Source organism: Sphaerodactylus townsendi, linkage group LG02, assembly GCF_021028975.2.
Source record: "Sphaerodactylus townsendi isolate TG3544 linkage group LG02, MPM_Stown_v2.3, whole genome shotgun sequence".
In the NCBI taxonomy this organism is placed as follows: Eukaryota; Metazoa; Chordata; class Lepidosauria; order Squamata; family Sphaerodactylidae; genus Sphaerodactylus; species Sphaerodactylus townsendi.
Window position 1 is genome coordinate 143,197,346 of NC_059426.1, and position 21,010 is coordinate 143,218,355.

General features: G+C 41.7%; 1 protein-coding gene across 4 annotated transcripts in view; it reads left to right on the forward strand.

The window, feature by feature from the left end:
- The window catches only part of ESRRB (estrogen related receptor beta), a 218,818-nt gene that overhangs the window by 132,382 nt on the left and 65,426 nt on the right, over positions 1-21,010 (forward strand). For all 4 annotated transcript variants that reach the window (XM_048486027.1, XM_048486024.1, XM_048486028.1 and 1 more), the window contains one exon: positions 13,846-14,255. In XM_048486027.1, coding sequence (XP_048341984.1) covers positions 13,859-14,255 — 397 coding nt within the window. In that variant the 5' untranslated portion in view covers positions 13,846-13,858. The remainder of the gene's footprint in view (positions 1-13,845; positions 14,256-21,010) is intronic.

The following is a 21,010-nucleotide window of genomic DNA, read 5'->3' on the forward strand; positions in this document are numbered from 1 at the left end:
GAATCAAGGATTGCTATGTTTGTTTGTTTTTAAAAATTGCTGAATACATTTTGTTCTAAAGCCTGTTCCTAAGTCTTTGTTACTCCCGCTCCCTCACAGGAGAGCAGGGAACTGATTCTCCCTACCTCCTCCATAGGAAAAAAATCAATTTCTTCGATTCATTTGGAAGAACTGGGTCTCAGCCAACTTCCACATCAATAGACCTAATCTAACCTATTTCTCTTCAGGCTGCCAGCAAGACTGCCCTCTGGAGTCCTGTCTCGAGACAGATTTCTCAGGCTGGAAAGATTTTGGGTCAACTGGGCACTTCCAACTGTTTACAGTTCAAATCTACCCCCCCCCCGCATCTGTCACAAACTTTCCATTCTCCATGGTAAGCCCAAAAGTAAAGTGCCTGCAATGCAACCCCCCCAAAAAAACCAAAGAAAAAAAGAAAAAGAAAAGGAGTAGATACATACAGCATGTGGGATAGCAGGTAGATTAATAGTGACATTCAATGGGAAAAGATGTTTGAATCAGAATCTGAGCTATGAAAAAGATCATTTGGTGTTAGCTGACAGCCCAAACCATCTGGATATAGCTGTTCATGGGTTTTGGTGGTGATCTCTACAGTGGCCTGATAAACTATTTTTTTTGGGGGGGGGGGTGAGGGGGAAGGGTTGCTGTCAAGTCTGTAAGGCTTTCAAGGCAAGAGACATGCAGAGATAGTTTGCCATTACCGGCCTCTGTGTTACACCCCTGGTTTCCCTTGGAGGTCTTCCATCCAAATATAGCCAGGGTTGAGGCTGAGAGTGTGAGATTGCCCCAAGGTCACTGAGCAATTTTCCATGGTGGAATGGGGATTCAAACCTGGTTTCCCCAATTCCTAGTCTGACACCTTAACCATTACACCATGCTGGCTCTCCCGACTATATATAGCTCTGACAATTTCAAACACAGGCTGAAAATAGTATATGAAGAAGCCTTGTACTGTAAGCCAGCATTTTATTATTATTATTTAATTATATTTTTGGATTACCAGATCCACACCCACCCCTGAGCCACTAATAATAGTAAAAAAATGCAAAACAATATTAAAAGCTACAAAATGATAAAGCAGATCTCAAGGCATAACAAATTAGACACCCAGTACAATCAGAAAGTGTCTACCAGCAGTCCACCCCTGAACCATAGTACTTCTAGGGTATTGCTGTGACTTTCCAAGAAACTATATGTTCTGGAATCTAAAACAAATCCAGTTATTGGAATTGAAAATGATATTCATCCTTTGTTTATGGGAATAAATTAAAGGTAGAGGAGACAGTCGTAATGCTTTGGTAAAGAGCATAAGCTGGGAAGCCCCCCCATTCAACCTTTACCTTAGTCTAGCCATGAGTTTAGTAGGCATGTCACTCCCTCTTAGCCAACCATTGGTAATATGGGATAAAAAATTTAGCCTACTTTATAGGGCTGTTGTGAAGATTGTTGAGATCATGCATGTGAATTGTTTAAACACTAAGAAATGCTCTATAAATGTAATAATAATATAGAGAACTCTAAGTGGTTTACTGGAAAAAGCATTATATAGGTCAGGCCAAAACATTTGTATGAGAATGGTGTCTTTTATTTTTTAACACAGCACAAAATTATATTTTAAAATAATTTACTTAGAATGCTAGAAATGTGGGATTTTGACATGATGAAGACTTCACAATGGCTTTTGTCCATCAGAGCATTTCCTCAGATGAGATGGTGTTTGCCCACAGATCATGACTACACCTTGCTGTTTTCCACTGCAGCTTAAAATGCTTCCAGGAATAGTGAGCCCCCCCAAAATACCATTTCAAGACAAATTTGGGGGCTGCAGCATGAGTGGGGAGGAGAAAGAGAATCATGCTTCATTCATACAGATTCTGAACATGGAAACATTTAATTGGATAAAAGGGTAGGGATTGCTCTTGAAGTGACAGAACAGAAATAAGCTTTCTATTCTTCAAAGGCAGGCCTGTGCACGCACAATCACAATGTGTGCCTGCACAGAAGTCCACTCAATGAACTACTGTTACATAGGTAAGTGCAATGTTGTTCTTTATTATTGCGATGTTCAGCTCACAACTTCCTACCTTCTTCAAGTACAACAGACAGAATAGGAAGAGCATTGTATTGGGATTCTGACCCTGGTAATGTAGCATTTTTAGATCTAATGGATGTGCTTGTGGACTTCCTTAAAATGTCAGGCCGGCCACTGTAAAACAGAATGTTAAACCAGATCAATTATGATATTCTCTTCAATGAACAATTCAAACAAGGCAAGGAGCAAAATTTGTCGAAGTCCAGGGTCTGGGTCCAAAGAACCCTGCAACTAACTCCATGCACCGAGAGTATATTTGTTTTGTTTTTTTCAAGCAGCAGACCACATGCTATTGGCAAATGGCTTTTGGAGCAGAGCACGTCAAAAACTATAGAGACGGCATAGGGCCCAGCTATTCAAACCAAAAAAAGCCCAAAAATTCCTCTAGGCTTGCAGAAAACCTTGAACACAACTAAAAAATTTGTGTGTAACTGTTTAAAGGATGTGTTTTATACCTCCTTCATTCCTAACTACATCTCTTCTGCGCCTGGGAAGTTTAATTCGAGATTGACAGAGAAGTCTGTCCTTAATTTTTCATTGATCACAGGATACTGATGTGAAAGGGGGAAAATGCACATTCCAAAGAGTACCTTCCAAGATACACATTCCATTTATCCTCTTGGCATTTGGTTGTATAAGTTCTCCCAAAAGGGCATGTTTTCAGAAAATTCTAATTTTAAGAACCATGGCTTTAACAAGTCTTGCTAATTGATCTGCAATGAAACAAGCTTGCTGCAAAGCAATTAAGCAATTGCCTTGTATTTCCAATAATGCATAATCAATTTAATTAATTGATTCCTAAGCAAACAGAAAAATTCACGAAAAAGTGCAGCAAGACAAGTTATCACTTCCTATTCACATATCTGTCGATGGATTTTGCAGTGGAGAGAGCTGTCCAAGGTGCTGCTGCAAGTCGCCTTTTCATTTCCACTGAAATTGACTACTGGGACTGGTTTCCTTCAGATCTTTTAGTGCAGCAAACACAGGAATCAAAACCACAAATCTGAATTACATTTCCTGCAAGTAAGCCATATTGCAACCTTCCCTGCCTTTATTTTTCTGACCACTTTTCTTAATTTCTGAACGGATTTTCATTCACTAATTTGAAGTCTTTCCACTTTCAAAGTGTGGGCTGAACACTGACAGTTTGGGTTTTTACAAGTAAAATAAGTTGACTTTTTTGGAATGATAATGAAAGTTAATTCTGGTATCCTGAGCCATAATTCCCAGATTGGAAAGCAAATATTTATTGCTACCTTAAAGAGGGGAAATGTGTTTTGCTTGCTATTCCAGAACAAGTTAACGTTCAGAAAGATTTTTGAATGATTATGCTGCCATGTCAAGCATTGTAGTCAGCAAAGGCAAAGACTTTAAGTATTTATATTCAATTTTCTCCCTAAGGGAACCAAAGCCACTTACAGTGAAAACTGGAGGATAGGTTCATCACTTGCCTACTAGCCATGATGATGGAAGGGGAGCTGTAAACCTCTGAATACTGATGCTAGGGAGCCAACATCAGGCAACAGCTTTGGCCACTGTGTCTTCCAGGGTAATTGTTTTGACCACTGTATGAAATATGATGCTAGACTAGATGAACCACTGGTCTGATCCAGAAGGCTCTCCATATGTTCTTCAAGAAATACAGTATTGCATTTATTATAAAGCAAAAACAACAATATGGCTTAAATGAATTGTTGGTTTATCCATTTGGCTCGTGCTCTTCAGTTCATCCCTCTGGCCACACCCAAGCTTTGCACTATCTGCAGGAAGAAGAAGGCAAACTTAGCTGCTATTGTATTGATGAAAGTAAGTCAGGAAAATCTTCCTCCCACCCCATGCTCTTGATTACCTTTGTAGGCAGAACCTTAAAGCACATAAACCTGTCATGCACCACAATTTTCCTTCATTCAAAAAAATTGCATTGCTGTTTGCGCATGTGTTCTGAACCATTATTGTATGCAATCTTCCTTCAGTGAAAAAGTGTTTCCATTCCAGGAAAAAGGCATATGTGAAGTGGACCAATAGGAGGTTGTTGGTTAAATTAGCTCTATCCATGTCCCTCTTTTTGGAAGCATTTCAAAATCTTTTGCACATTCATTTTTGGTACGTTCTGTGTGCCCTTCCATGGATTGAATTTTGGATAGTTAGTTAGCCGGTGAACACATTCTAATCTTTATTTAACTGGATTTTGTGTATTTTGTTATATATTTCTTCATATGGAATCTGTCCTGTGCGCTATGGAAATCAGTGTCAAAGAATCAATTTTTATCATGCCCTTCCTCCAAGAATCTCAAGGACATCTTACCTCTCCTCCATTTTATCCTTGCAACAACCCTGAGAGTTAGGGTAGGCTGAGAATACATGACAGACCGAAGATCACCTTGTGAGTTTCATGGCAGAGTGAGGACTTAGACGCAAGACTTTTCTAGCGATAGTCTCTATTGCTACAAAATATTGGCTTCAGAGGAACATTTCAGACAAGGTTGAATTCCTTTATATTTTTTTCCAGAGAGAATATTGTCGGGTTTTTCAATCTCATGTACCTGCTTCAGGTTTCACCATTTTCCTTATAACTCCCTATTTTTCTTTTAGTTGCTGTGACCCACTATCACGTACTGAGGGCAAAATGGTCTTCCATACCCATTAGTACGCGTTCTGGGGAAAACATGCCGTCAATCAGTTCTTAAACATTTCATTTGTACTTATTTTGCCAGAGCCAAGTATTGCTTCCAGTTTTCTCCACTGTATTTTTCAGTCAATTTCATCCATGATTTGGAAAAAAGAGCTCAGGATGCACTTTTGAAAAAGTTCCTGTGCGGATTTGCTCAAACTGCTTTTGCTTGAAATAAGCTACAGAGGGTATTATAGATTCTACATAAAACCACTGAGGTTCTGTGAATGCATACGTGTATATCACATATACATGTAAAAATGGACTATAATGGAAATTGGTTGGAAGAGATGTTGTATTAAGGTTTCTATACTGAAGTGATAAATAATGTGTTCAAGCGGATGACATCTTTTGAAAACAGGTATAGGGCTCTTGGTTTCTGGAAGAGCCACAGTAAGTGCCAGGTTAGTCTCTGGCATTTGCAGATGTAAGGATCAACAGGCAGGTCATGTGAAAAATTTCTGCATGAGTCTCTGGGGAACCACCTCCAGTCAGTGTATGCAATGCAATACTGACCTTGATAAACCAGTGGTCTGACTTGGTGTAAAGCAGTTTCATATGTTCCTCTATGTGTAGGTAATTCTTGCTAACACATGACACCACCATTGAAGAGCATCTGTGTAGCCTGTGGGATCATATTTGAGAATCCCAGAACTAATTTTAGAGAGGGTTCCTAGTCCTCAGGAAGCTTTAGAACATGTGGAATTCTAACCTATGATTGTCTAAGCGATGAACTATCATGACGACAAACCCTCCACCAATCAGTGAACTTTGTGAGTCCTTCTCACCCATTGGTGGGCAACATTCTATCTACTCCCCCAAATTCTTTCCCCCAATCCAGGAATACCTCGAACTGGAGCCCTGCTTCCCAGCCTCCCCCACCTCTTCCCAGCCTTTCCTCACCTCAAGCTACTCCTCTCCACCTTCCTCCCAAACCTCACTTTTCCACCCCCACCTCAAGCCTCATCTTTTAACCCTCTCCCACCTTTCTACCCTTCCCCATGCCAAGCCACAGACTCAGAACCAGGTAGGTGGGAAACATCATGCTGGGTAGAGGAGGAGCTCTGTGACCCCAGTAAAGCCCACTGCAGGGGAAAATGCTTGCTCATCCCCACTCCTTTGCTATGGCCCATTGCATCTCCCCCCTGTAATGGGCTTTGCTTCTAGTGAAAAATAAACTGAAATACACCTTTGAGTTACATTTTTGAAAATTTGCTTTTAGAAGTACTGTATTATTTAGAATATTAATTAGGGAAATCTTTTTTTGTGAAGGGCAGTAAATTGTGTTGGAGAGGATTAGCTGGCCTTGACCTGGATAGGCCAGTATAGCGCAAACTTATCAGAACTCGGAAGCTAAGCAAAGTCAGCCCCATTTACCACCAAGGAATACCAGGGTCTCAATGCAGAAGCAGGCAAGGGCAAACTGCCTCTGAATGTCACTTGCCTTGAAATCCCCACCAGGGGTCACCACAGATCAGGTGTGACTTGACAGCAAAGAAAGAAAGGAATATTAGGATGAGAACTGGACAGAAAGGAGTATGTTTTGTCTTCTCATACTTATAAGAGCATGATACAGTGTAAATGTTAGCATAGTGGGGATTTTAACCTGATGAGTTTCCAAATGGGTTTGCTTTGGACACTTCCCTAATAATGTCCCTGGAAAGTTCAGCCATGTTAGGTTGGTTCATTTTAATTTACTCTTGTGCTGGCTTTAGGCTCATTAAAAGTTGTTCTGTTAATGTAGAATTCATTTGCTGATATCTTGGAACGTGGTTCATCTGACCAGGGTTTGATACTCTGTGGGGGGTGGGGACATCCAGCACTTAGGAAAGGCAGGCATGTGACCTTGCAGAAAAATGGAAATATATTTTCTGTCTGTCTCACCTGGGGCAGCTCAAGCCGTGGTTTGCTGGGAGAACTGAGCACTGTTGATTGGGGAGAAGGATTTGGTGGCCTAGCAGAAGGCACTAGGAGGTGACAGTTGAGTTGGTGCACAGATAGCCGCATCTGGCACAGGTGTGGGTGATGATGTCACTGATTGTTATAAATGTTTCTGTCTGGAGCCATGAGTCTGTGTGGTGCTGAGCAGCTCATATGCCTCTGTTGATATTTTCTGATGTCCTCGGGTGAAGGTGCTGAACCTCCATTTGTCTTCCATCGTTCCCATCATTGATAGCTATAGTGCTCCCATGCTACACGAGCCACTCCAGTTTTGAGTGATTTATTTTGAAGGATGAATTCTTCAGTTTAGAAGAAGGAGGGTAAAATGTTAACTTATCCCAAATAGGTTGACAGTGTTCTCAGTTGATTTACATGCCTTGGAAGCTGCTTGAACAAGGAGCAACTGTTGCACTAGAAACCCTACTTACAGCCCTATCCAAAGGGGACAGGCATGAATCTGCTGTGTGAGCAGTGTGGGGCCACACCATTGGATTTCCTGGGGCACTTGACTTAGCAGAGGATAAAGTCCGCTGGCGGCCAGCCACTACAGCCCTCTCTGGCAGTTGGCTGCTGTGAAGGGATGCCATGTCAGTGTCTCTGAACTCCCACTGCTGCCACCATAGTGAGGGCAGTCTTGGGGAGGACCTGACATCAGTTGACTTCTTCCCTGCCATTGCCCCCATTGTGCGGTAGCCAGGGCTTTGGACTTATTACATCACCAAAAAGGTGGTATAAATCCATTAAGCCCAATGGGGACTTTCTGGCAACAGGAAGACTTTTCCATGTTTGTTGTCTCCCCATGCCACTGGGAAGCCTCTTTGGAAATGGAAGGCTGGCGTGACTGCATTGGGTGCCATGGTTGGGTGCCTGGCTCAATGGATGGGGCTGGTAGACTTCAAAAATAATAATGGAACAGAGACAAGAATATATCAGACTTGTTTGCTTGCAGATATCTATCATGATCGCTGAGTATGTTTTAAAACATGGTTCTCAATCTGTGGGTCGCGACACTTTTGGGGGTCGAATAACTCTTTCACAGGGATCACCTAAGACTTTCTGCATCAGTGTTCTCCATCTGTAAAATGGATAACTGTTAGGGTTGGGGGTCACCACAACATGAGGAACTGTATTAAAGGGTTGTGGCATTAGGAAGGTTGAGAACCACTGTTTCAAAAGATGTTTTAAAAATTGGATCTAGTTATTCACACTAGACTTCAAGCTAAAATTGAAGGTAAGAATATAATTTTTACCTACTGACTACTGTGACGTGTTTAACAAAATGATGTGCAAATTAATTTCAGTTATATGTAAATCAGCTTTGCAGATAAGATGGAGTTGTCTCTGCTGAAAACTTTTTAAACAACAAGATCCTGATGTTTTCAGTTCAGATAATTCTGAGGGAACATCAGAGGGTTTTTGAAGGCATATCTGTATCGAGTACATGGAAGCAAATGGCACTATGAAAAACAAAAATCAATGGCTTTATGAAAAAAAGCATACAGCAAACAGTAGCTGGTAGGTATTGTACAATAAATTATTAATGGCTAAAGGAACATAGTGGATAGACTGTGTTGGGGACTTTATTCAGACGTTTATCATGAAACCACGTAAATCATGATAGGGAAATTCGATCAGTCAGAATTTCATGGAAGTCTTGTGTCATGGGTTATAAGTACTTGGCTCACAAACCATACAAAGAGATGAAAGAGATCCTCTGACTGGTTGGAATGTTATATAACATTAATCTGTAGAACCCAGTGTTCGTTTCTGTTTGCAAACTATGTATAGGATGTAAAATTAATAACTGTTAGGAAAGGAACAATGCTTTCATTCTTTCCATACAGTTTCCCCTTAGATAATGGAGTGTCGTGTGTGTGTGTGGGGGGGGGGACCAGAAGAGGTCATTTGATCAAGGCACCATTCACTTGCTCACCCACCGCTGTTGCTTGCCCACCCTTCTTGCTCACCTGTCTGCTACTGCCACTCGCCTCCCTCCCTGAGTGCTTCTTGGACTTCAATGGGGCAGGGCGGCATCTACAGCCTCTAACAGGCAGCTCCCTCTGTGGCCTCCAGGGAGAGGGACTCTGGCTTTGGAAAAACCTTGTGGGGGGGGGCCAGGGGCGACAGCAGCTCTCTTCTAGCTCACCCTCTCTTTGCCTTCCCCCTTCTGTTTCCTTCCTTGTTCTCTCCATTCCCCTTGTTCTGCTGCCCTTTCTGTCCCTGTTTCCCTCCCCCATTCTGTTCCCCACCACTATCCCTTGTGCCATGGAAGTTCACTGGGTGACCTTGGGTCAGTCACTCTCAGCCTAACCTACCTGGCTGGGCTATTATGAAGATAAGATAGAGGAGAGGAGCATGATATAAGCCACTTTGGTCCTTCTTGGATAGAAAGGTAGGCTGGGAAATTTCTGAAGATTCAGGTATTAAGTCCTTGGGGGGGAGGGTGCTCAGGAGGAAAAACAGAAGGAAGCTGAGCAGGAAGACTTTGTCATAGGCAAGGAGATTGTAAGCCCCTTTGAGTCTCCTACAGGAGAGAAAGGGGGAATATAAATCCAAACTCCTCCTCCTCCTCCTCCTCCTCCTCCTCCTCCTCCTCCTTCTTCTTTATAGAGTTCACCCTCCAAAGCAGTCATTTTCTTTGGGGTAACAGATCTCTGAAATTTGGGCTCCACTTGGAGATTGGCAACCCTAATTTAATGTAATGTCTATGAGTATGTGTAGATTGCCCCAGGAGTGAAAGAAACCCTCCAGAATCACTGCTGCCTCCGCAGATGCTTTCACGCGTAGGGGTGGGGGAATCAGTTCTTGCCCCGGGCTCCATTTTGTGTAGATATGCCACTGCCCTTAGAACTCTGCTTGCCATTGGCTGCTCTATTCTGATTTCACAGTGGATCTTAGCAGACTGAGGTGTCACAGTACTGCTGACTGCCTTTGGCTTTGGTGCTGTTTGGACGTCAAAACAGAATAGCCAGTAGATTTGAAAACTTTTTAAACTAAAAGTCAAAAGCAGCTTTTAAAAACTTGAAATGTCTACTTATTCTCTGTATGCCATTGTGAGGATATGGATAAAATCTGACTGATACAAATAAGGGTAACGTTTCTAGAGTTTTTTGATGAACTATCTACCACAGAAAAATGGACAACATCTGCTTTTTAATGAGGTTTATCTAGAGCCACTTGTGAAGGAGGAAAATGTTAGAATGCAGAGAGAACACAGCAAGACATGGTAAAGGGAAAGGACTTCAAATATGGATGAGCAATTTAGAGATTCTTCGGTGGGTTCTCTAAATTTTCAGAGTGGGTTATCTAGAAGCTCAAAAGCTCCCATGGGCATTTGGGGTGGGGCTGAAATAGGAAGAATGGATTACAAAAAATTATTTGTAATAGCTGCAAAGTGGAATAATATACTCGGCTGAGAAATATCCAAAGGGCAGAATGGATATATTATCAAGTAATATTAAACTATTTCATGTCATGCTGCTTTTGTGTTGTTTTGCCGTTTCTTTCCTGCAATCAACTGCAGTAATTCAAACTTTAGTTCTATGTAGCATTTTATGCAGTGCTGTATTCCACATAAAAATCCAGCAATTCCCATCCTTTTACTACATGCTTATTTAGAAGTAAATCCTGTTCAGCTTCTTCCTGACATTTTTATTTTGTTAACTTGTTTTACATCCTTGATAATGACTTCCTTTTCCTTTGGCATTCATGGATCAGCTGAATTATGTTGTAGTTCGGAGGGAAATACTGCTTTTCACTTTGCAGCCAAAACTGCATTATGGTAATAGGGTGATGATAAAATAATGTACAGTAGCTTTGACTACAAATTGAAAAGCAGTACTTCATTGTTTCCTCCCTCCAACAGATAATTATTGATTCATTCATGTTGTGACTGACTGTCAAAGGAAATGAAGTGGTTGACAAGATGGATAAGGGAAGGGAAAGAAGAAGAATTAGAAGGATAATAGCCCTGAGAAAACTTCTGATTTTCAAATCATAACAGTATGTAATTAAATAACATCCCTAGTTAAAAACTGGGTGAACAAATTATAGCAATTTTAGGTTGAATAGATGCCATGGGAATAACCTACCTGTGCAGTGTGATGCGTCGCTTATAGAATCATGCAAAATGGATTTTTTTTTTGTACAGGTAAACTATTCAGTCTTCATATTCACAAAGAAATCTCTGTTGCTCTGGCCCCACTGCATTTCACATTGCACATTCTTCTCTGGACACCTCTGAACACAAAAGACAATTTGGAGAGAACCCAGAAAAGGGCAATGAAGATACTAAAGGGATTATAGGATATGACCTTTAGTAGAAAAAAAGATTAAAAGAACACTGTGTCTAGAACCTTTAAGCTTGTTACGTGAGCCCAGAAATAGTAACAGAGTTTGCCTTGCCAGTTCACAGGAGAATTAGATCACATACATTCCCTTTCACATTCCTAAAAAAGTAACCAGAGCCAAGCAAAATGCTTTGTCTTTGTGCATGGACAAAGACGAACACGTTGCCCTTATTTGAAATAGAACCAATTTTGCTGTATTGTATTTCATGTAACAGGAAAGAGAATACAAGTGGACTAGTCCTTTTTTACCTTTGCCGTAGGGTTGAATGGATTTAGCCAAACAAATTTGTTCTGCTACTCTTAATGGCACTCTTATTGAAATGGTGGAAAATTAATAGATGAAATTTTCCTGGAAGAAGAGTCCTTCTAGTCCACCATCTTGCTTTCAAAAGTAGCTATCTAGATGCCTCTAGGAATCCTTTCATGTGGGGCATGAAAGCAACAGGCCTTTCAGTTTTCTTCCCAGCAGTCAGTATTCATTGGTACTTATGGGGAACAGCCACTGATAATCCTGTCCTCTGCTTAAAAACCTGCTAAGCTACTGGGCCTTCCAAGTAAGAGACAAGCAGAGGTTGTTTGCCATTGCCTTTCTTTATGTAGCAACTCCAGTTTTGCTTGGAGTCTCCCATCCAAATACTGGCTGTGGCTTAGGTCTGATGAGTTTGGGCAAAGCTGGGCAAGTTGGACTGCTGCAGCCAACAGAGCTCTTGGGAATTTTGCTCTTGGGAGTCAAGGTACTCTCTCAAGAAGGATGTGGGCATCTGGAGAGGAATTGAGGAAATCTCCTCTCTCTCAATCTCTCTGGCAACAGAAGAGCTGTTATACTGCTGGAATATCACTCTAGGATCCAAATCTGTTTTCCCCCTAATGTTGTATGAGAGGATACAAACATTGTCTGTCCGATCACTCTTACAAATCTCTGTAATGTCCCTTTCTTGCTTATTGTCAAACTAAAAATCATGAAATATATAAATCATTCCTCATAGAGCGGGCCATAAAAGAAAAACCATAAAATGTCAGCTCAAAGGCTCTGTCAGCCCTAGTATTTGCTCCCCTTTTTCATAACATTTCTGTAATACAATTGCAGGGCATTTCCCACCCCCACCCCCCCCCTTGTGCAACAACTATTTATTAATCCAGTTATTAAAAATAATCATGAGATCCTTGAATATTAGTAAAGTCAACTGTCTAAAATTCCATTCTGACTCTCACCTCATTCACCAACTGCTTTGCAAAGCAGAGCGCATTCCATGGGTGGCTCAGACAATAATTTTGGGAAGATAAAACAAAGTATTTTTGAGTATTCCCAGATTCATGTTCACAAATATAATATGGGAATGAGCAAAAACAACCAAAGGTGATTCACAGCTCCCAACACTGCAGAAGAGACCACCTGCCCCTAGGGCAGTTACATCAGGGTCCCCTCATATTGAGGGGTCCTGCCATCCCCCCTCATGGGGGTAGGTTTTAAATTGGGGTCGGACGCCTTTTATTATGTATTATGGTTTTTTGCTGTTTTATGAGTTTTAAGCTATTTTATGGACTAATATTAATGTTTGTTACCGCTGTTTTAAAGATTTTAGTGACTTGTTTTACCATGTTTTATGCTGTACACCGCCCAGAGCCCCTGAAGGGGATGAAGTGACATAAAGAGAGTCTAATAAATAAATAAATAAATAAATAAATAAATAAATAAATAAATAAATAAATAAATAAATAAATAAATAAATATTCAGGATTTTCTACTGATTGTGGCCAGTTCACAAAAATCTTAATTTTTTTGTGGATGATTGCCCCAGCCTATTACTATGCTGTATGAATACAGCTCAGCCCCACCAGATCTCAGGCAGGTCCGAGAGCTGTGATGCAACTGGATGAACACTGGAAATCTGATCAGGTTTTTTAACATCATGAATTTTATTTAAAGTCATCCACTGATAGGGGAAAGTATTCAATCAGAGCCATTGCTATAAAGGAGGAGGGTTAACCCTTTCCTTTACATATTCTCCTTGTTAGGACAAATAGTTTTGCAGAGGGGGTATAAACAAAGAGTGTGTGTGAGAAGTCCCAGCACCATGATCTCAGCTGAAGAAGGACTCATGCCCCTGCTTTTAAATATATTTAAATATGTCAGGAGGATCCAGCCAAGAGGATGTGCAACTTCCTGGGTAATTGCTTGGAAGGTTGGAGGTTTTGTTGCAACTATTTGGCTGTGTGCATATGTCATCCTGGACTAACTAGTGGTTTTAGAGTGTAATCCTATAATAAGCCTATTGAATGTAGTGGTTTAGACTGGAGAAACTGTTTTGGACTGCATTTTGCATATTATCTAATCTTTGAGCATGCTACTGTCAGGTTATACTACTTGAACAGGAAAGAAACATAAAGGGTTCAGAGAGCCATATAAACAATTATTAACTCACTCCCTGGAAAATGTCTGAATGAAGAAACATAGAGAAGGGTCACTTAAAAAAATCCAAATGTAACTGAGATGCCTTTTATTTATGGTGCCGCATAAGAATGAGGAAACTTCTTTTGCTGGGAACGTTAATAGGGGATCCATTACCACATCTGAAACTATCAGTCTTTTACCGTGTCACTCAATATGGTTAACAACACAGGAGCTCTCTGGGTTAGATTGGAGATATGTGCTAGCAGTGAATGTAAGCATGAATGAATATTAAATATGTTGGCCCTCAATGCATGAATCCAAAAGTCCTGTCCCAGTTGTTGTGTTGGTCTGTCAGCTGATGCTCCCATGCTTTCTTCCGCAGGCTGCTAGGCAGAATGTCCACGGATGAGCGGCACCTCACCTCCAGCTGTGGATCCTTCATCAAGACCGAGCCATCCAGCCCTTCCTCCGGTATTGACGCCATCAGCCACCACAGTCCCAGTGGCTCATCGGATGCTAGTGGTGGTTATGGCATGACTATAGGGGGCCACCCTAATGGCCTGGACTCACCGCCCATGTTCAACAGTGCAGGGATTGGTGGCGGGCCCTGCCGCAAACGGTATGATGACTGCGCCAGTGCCATCATGGAAGACTCGCCCACCAAGTGCGAGTATATGCTCAACGCCATTCCGAAGAGGCTGTGTCTAGTGTGTGGGGACATTGCGTCTGGATATCACTATGGAGTGGCTTCCTGTGAAGCATGCAAAGCCTTCTTCAAGCGGACAATTCAAGGTATGGGGCCTGGGAGAGCAATGCAACTGAGGTGCCCAGCGTGGATTCCTGGGTTTTCAGGCAGAGTTTTTTTGCTTCTATTTAAGCAGAAATGACATTCTAGCAAAATTAGAAGTCCAAAATGCCGCTATTGATTGCAGAGGGAAAGATGTATTAGTATTTTGCAGCAAAAAAATGAACAGGAGTCTGGTGGCACACAAAAGACTAATGTTCTGTTCCCACATAAGATGCTGTGGGCTACATTCTGCTTCTTCAGATGTAGAAAAGAAGGGATAAAGGGTATAAAAAGAGAGGGAGAATTTGAAACTGTTGGAGTGGGTCAGTCAGGAATGAATTTTGGGTCAGTCAGGAATGAATTTTGTGTGCCCGCCACTGAAGCTCAAATGCTGCCAAATACAAAATCTACACACATAAACCATCTGAGAACTTGTAAGGCCTTTGTTGACATTTTCAGACCTGGATTCAAAAGCTGTGCTTCAGATTCAGTTAGTTTTACATCTGGGATCACTCATGGAACTGGGAATTGAGAAATTCTTTAGAATTCTTTAGAAAGCCAAAGAAAAGTTCTGCTTTTCAGGGAAGATCTTTCTGAGATGATATAAAGGAAGTGCCAGGCACTCAACTTTGCAGTTCCTCTGACAGAATAGGGATTCATTTGTGGAAAAGGGACTGGTGAATTCCACTGATTCTCTTTTTCTACTGAAGACCTCCACTTTGTCTTCATGCTATTCCTGATGATCCATTGGCCCCTGGAATATAAGGGGTGGGTAGATCCTGAGGGATATAGCAGGAAGGAGAAGCAGAAAAGTTCTGCTCTGCAAAGTCCATGGATGGTTGAATACATCCCACTGAGTTTTACAAATCATTTTTCATTGGACTATGAGACTTGTCCCTGCTAAGCTGATAATATTATAATTGTCACAAGGGCTGGCTAGGCTAAAGGAGTTCATATATGCAGTTCGTAGAATATTAAGTGGACATGATATTTCACACTCAGTGGCAGGGTGCAAGTCATTGCAGGCATACTTCAGTCCAAAAGGTGATCCAAAGATCTCTTTCAGTCTCTTCGTATGATCTTCTTAATAGTGTAGGGTAGTTATTTTTTTCTAAAACTCCACACTGTATCTAACCAAACCTTAGAAGAGATACTCTTCTACTTAGATGCGGCAGCCAAGAAAGCCAATGCGATTCTGGGCTGTATCGATAGGAGTATAGTATCTAGATCGAGAGATGTAATTGTACCTCTCTATTCTGCATTGGTTAGACCTCTCCTGCAATATTGTGTGCAGTTCTGGGCACCGCAATTCAGGAAACATATTGACAAACTGGAACAGGTCCAGAGGAAGGCAGCCAAAATGGTAAAAGGACTGGAATCCATGCCCTACGAGGAGAGACTTGAGGAGCTGGGGATTTTAAGTTTGGTGAAGAGAAGGTTAAGAGGTGACATGATAGCCCTGTTTAGATATTTGAAGGGATGTTATGTTGGTGAGGGAGCAAGCTTGTTTTCTGCTGCTCCAGAGTCTAGGACTAGGAGCAATTGGTTCAAGGTGAAGGAAAAGAGATTCCACCTAACCATCAGGAAAAACTTCCTGACAGCAAGGGCTGTTCAACAGTGGAATATACTACCTAGGAGTGTGGTGGAGTCTCTCTTGGAGGTTTTTAAACAGAGATTGGATAGCCATCTGTCATGAGTGCTTTGATTATATATTCCTACATTGTAGGGGGTTGGACTTGATGGCCATTGCTTCCTTCTGTGCCCTGATAGTTACTGATATAAACTGGAATTGGTTTTGTGCCCAGTGTGGTCTAATTTAATCAGACTCTACCTAGGCTCCTATATTCCGGTTGCAGGCTTATTTTTGGGCAGGAATCTCTTTCTTCCAAAGTTCAGTAAGTCTATAATTTCTGCTGTTTACTTGCAGCATTCAGAAAGATGTTGCCAGACACCCATGCATAGGTTAAGAGCCAACAAAAGCACACATAAATATGGTTCAGAAGGTAAAGGTAGGGCTTAGAGCGAAGATCTGTAAGCTTAAATACTCTAGACCTACTTGGAAGGCTTGGAGCAGATCATTATCTGTTATGCTCAGTTTCCCTTCTGTAACATGGGAAGAACACTGACCCAACTCTTAGAGTGGCTTTCAAAATGAATGAAGCACGGATTGTATACTAAGCATTCTACCCACTAAAAGTGTCAGGATATTTGAAACCGCCATGTAAGTGCTGCAAAAACAACTGTCCCATTGTTACTACAATATAACAAATGATAGCTCGACAGTATTTACTACAATATAACATATGATAGCTCAACAATATGTGCTTAAAACATTTCTCATTCTTTTTTTCTCACAAAATGGGGACTCAAAGTGGCAATCTAAACAAGTTTCCTAATCAGTACGTTTCCAGGGAAAACCTATACAAAGGTTTATCTGCCTAAATATTATTGGCATGCAGACCTCAAACACATACTAGGCATTTTCTGGATGTACAATTGCGCAAATTGAAATGACCAATAATATTACTCAGAATATTGAATTGACTCCAAAAGGCCCCTTGACTCCTATGAAGTGAATGAAGTAGGCTTGTGGGAGGAGGCATGTTGTATTTTAACTCACACTTGTTCACTTAGTCTTGATTATTCCTTGCTGTTCAGGATGGTTTCAAAAAAGCATTGCAGGAGATAGTCCTGCATGGCCTTTGTAGAGCATGAACATGCTCTTTAATTCTGTCGATTTTTATCACATTTCTTTGAGATGCAAATCAGTATCCTCCATACCTCTCCTATAATATATATATATATATGCATTTGCCAGTGTACAGTTTTACTAATTGTGGAGCGAGTGCCCCAGTGCTTCAAAGTGTTCTTTATTCACTGATGTTGCCAAATGCACAATAGGAGAGTGGCATTAAATCAATGGAATACAAAGAAGGTGTACTCAATAAAGAGAGACAGAGCACCTTGCATAGAACCTTGTCCTAATGACACATATTGCTAATTCTACATAAGATTTTTTTTATTCTATGAAGTGAATTTTCCTAATATGGAGAACTGATGAGATACATAGCATTGATTACTTACTTCACAATACATTCACTTCTAGCAACATGATAATTCTGATTAGCAAGAGATTCTTCCTTTACCCACTTTCTTCCTTCTATACAGCTCTTAAAGCTACAACACCCTTTTGCCATCCATAATCTGATGGCACTGATCCCTGAACCCACTAATAGATGTTCAGTAGCCATTCCTCTCTTCCAGTCCTACAAAACCTATTATCTTGGGGCTTAGTTGGTTAGAAGAATAACAAAGCAATCTTAGAAAGTGTCTAAGATTGCACTCTAAATATTACTACAAGCAGGCTACTTGGATTCAGTCAGTGTCTTTAAATTAGTTTTATAGAAACTAGTTTTATTTCTGCCTGTCTGCATGATGATGCCATTCTACACCTGTTAGCCTTTTTCATATTCTAAGAAGTTTCCCCTTTTGGAGATGCCACACCCCCTAGGAGGAGAGCTTGTATGCTGCTGCTTCTCTGTGGCAGCGATAGTGCTTGCAACGGATCACTGCAATTCTTAAGATCTGCACCTGTTCACAGGAATAGCAAAATGTGCACCCACCATATAATTTAAATTAAATCGCCACATTTGTAGGGACCATCATTCAAGTTAAAACAGCTGTTATCCACATTACATGGTGCATTAACTATATTTACAAGTTCAAAAATCCTACCTTGGAGACGCAAAGTCGATGTTCTTAAGCAGTGTCTGCACCAGCGGTTTTGCATGCAATATGCTGGGTGAGGAGAGGCATAATCCACACCTTGTCCCGTAGACTGTCTCTGAGCTGCCCTTACTGGTTTTCTCTTGCAAAATCATGCAATTAATCGAAGAGATGATTCTGAGCAATGAGGGCAGCCCCGTGCTTCTTTCTGGCCATTTTGCTTCTTCAGTAGTGAAGCCTCCTCTTCTTTTAAATGCTTATTTCATTTGGAACACAACACCCATACACTTGTGAGCCTAGACATATTATTAAGTTCGTCTGCTAGTAAAAACCAACACTCAAAACACCTCCCAAGGGTGTTGTGGGTTTTCTATGCTGTATGGCCATGGTCTGGTAGTTTCTGCTCCTAATCTAGATGTGGGCGAGCCTTAGGAGCAAAAACTACGAGCCAGTTGATTCTGGCCATGAAAGCCTTTGACAGTACAACCCAAATAATGTATAACCACAACTCAAAACCATAGGTATTGCTAGAATTCAACACTTTCCTGGACAACAGCAGCACAGCACCAATAATTACACCCATAGACTTGTTTTCTGAAGTTGTGTATAGGATTATAAAAGGAATACATCCACAGCTCCTGGTTACATGCTATAAATTGCTGTCAAGAAGGGCGGGGGTGGGCAGAAGACTAAGGAGACATTTTTATCTCCTCTAATTTTTCCATGGGCCTCATATTGCTGGCGAATTGCAAGAGCTGATGTTAATATCTCCCTCATATATTATCTTTTGTGATTATAGCCTTGGATGATTTTCTAGATTATGCCTCATTCTCAAACCGTGAGGTTCCTGGTTCAAATCCTAGATTTCCCAGCAGATTTGTTGAAGCAATAATTTTGCTCAATTTTGCATAATCCTGCAGGATTACCTAACACGCGTACCATGTCAAAATTCATTTTCATGCAACTGCCGTTGCTCATTGGCAGGTGCAACTTCCTCCTTTGGCCGTTGAAGATGCCCTGGAGCTCTTTCAACCCTTCTCTGCCAGATAGCCTCTAGTCCATGTTGACTCAAGTGGCGGCATGATTGTCAGCCAGCGGAAGGCTGCTGGAATCTCGATGAGTTAATCTCATCACTTTATCACAGAGTACTTACAGAAATTGCAAGGCCGTGTGAGTGGTTCAGCTTTTCTGGCAGCCAGCCTCAGGACTCATAAAAGAAATTGAGAGATTGGGGAAAGGAAAACAAAACACAAGCAGAGGAAGTTTTGAAGACAATTGTCTATCTTGCAGTGCTGTTTGCTTGACTAAGGTAAACCAGGTCATTCTTTTCTGTATACTTCCTCTGTGAATTAAAATGTGATCCGGAGGAAGGAGGGGGTTGAAACAGCTGAGGAGGCGGCAAGACCCTGGTGCTGATGGAAATGCCACTTATGCCTCCATAAGGGGCATTTATGTCAACACAGAGGCACTTGCACCAGTGCTGGGGAGCAGCACAGTGCGCAAGCACGAACACCACCAGAGACAGTGGCGTAGGAGGTTAAGAGCTCATGTATCTAATCTAGAGGAACCGGGTTTGATTCCCAGCTCTGCCGCCTGAGCTGTGGAGGCTTATCTGGGGAATTCAGATTAGCCTGTACACTCCCACACACGCCAGCTGGTGACCTGGGCTAGTCACAGCTTCTTGGAGCTCTCTCAGCCCCACCTACCTCACAGGGTGTTTGTTGTGAGGGGGGAAGGGCAAGGAGATTGTAAGCCCCTTTGAGTCTCCTGCAGGAGAGAAAGGGGGGATATAAATCCAAACTCCTCCTCCTCCTCCTCCTCCTCCTCCTCCTCCTCCTCCTCCTCCTCCTCCTCCTCCTCCTCCTCCTCCTCCTCCTCCTCTTCTTCTTCTTCTTCTTCTTCTTCTTCTTCTTCTTCTTCTTCTTCTTCTTCTTCTTCTTCTTCTTCTTCTTCTTCTTCTTCTTCTTCTTCTTCTTCTTCTTCTTCTTCTTCTTCTTCTTCTTCTTCTTCTTCTTCTTCTTCTTCTTCTTCTTCTTCTTCTTCTTCTTCTTCTTCTTCTTCCTCCTCCTCTTCCTCCTCCTCCTCCTCCTCCTCCTCCTCCTCTTCCTCTTCCTCTTCCTCTTCCTCCTCCACCTCCTCCTCCTGCATCTGAGCCCAAACCAGTGCCGGATAGGGTGGTCCCAGGGGCAGAGCCAGCTTTAGTTGGCTTCCTGAGCCCCTTTGGCTTGGGAATGCCTCCATTTGCCCCTGCAAACTTATGCCAGCAAAAAGGTAAGCATGGCCCCTTGTGCTGCACAGGAGGATTTCACAGAGATCGAGGAAGCAGCGCTTTTGGCTTGCTGGCCACAACAGGAGGCAGTGCGGCTGCTCTGTCCCCAGGCACATCACAAGTACCCTTTCCGCCCCTGGATTGCACTGCCAAGCGTTCTTGGAGCCAAAGGTTGTTTGCATCTGTTCTGGCATTTTTATCCTTGCTGTCATGCAGCAACACAAGACGCTATGAGACCTGGTGGTGTTAGGGATTGTTCTTAGTTCCTGCCTTTAAATCAGAAGTATTATGAATGTACTATAATGATATTTGTTTTACTCAGGTAATGATTACCCTTAAGTAATAGTCTGTTGAGTGAACTTCAGGCAAAGTTTAGTGATGCTCAAATCAGATTGTAAGAGTGCTGTTTGTCAATTTATACCTGATTTTTGAAAATTATATTGTGTGTAATCATGGCTTGGAGCCACTGAAACATTTTTGAGGAAGAGAGGATCTCTGTATGCAGAGCATGATTTTTTTTCACTTCCTTCCTCCTGTTGCAGTCCCAGGAGGTATTTTGCAGGAGGTATTTTGGGCTGCAGAGGGAATAGGAAAGTAAGGAAATTTTGGTCCCAGACAAAAATCCTTCTGAATCTGCAGAAACACTCTGGCCCATAGATTTTCCTCATAGGATTAGAGTCCTTGCTTTCAAAACTGAGAAATCTGAGATTAAAAGGTCAAGAAGCATCATAAACACTGTAATTTTAAAAGCCCCCCCCCCTTTCA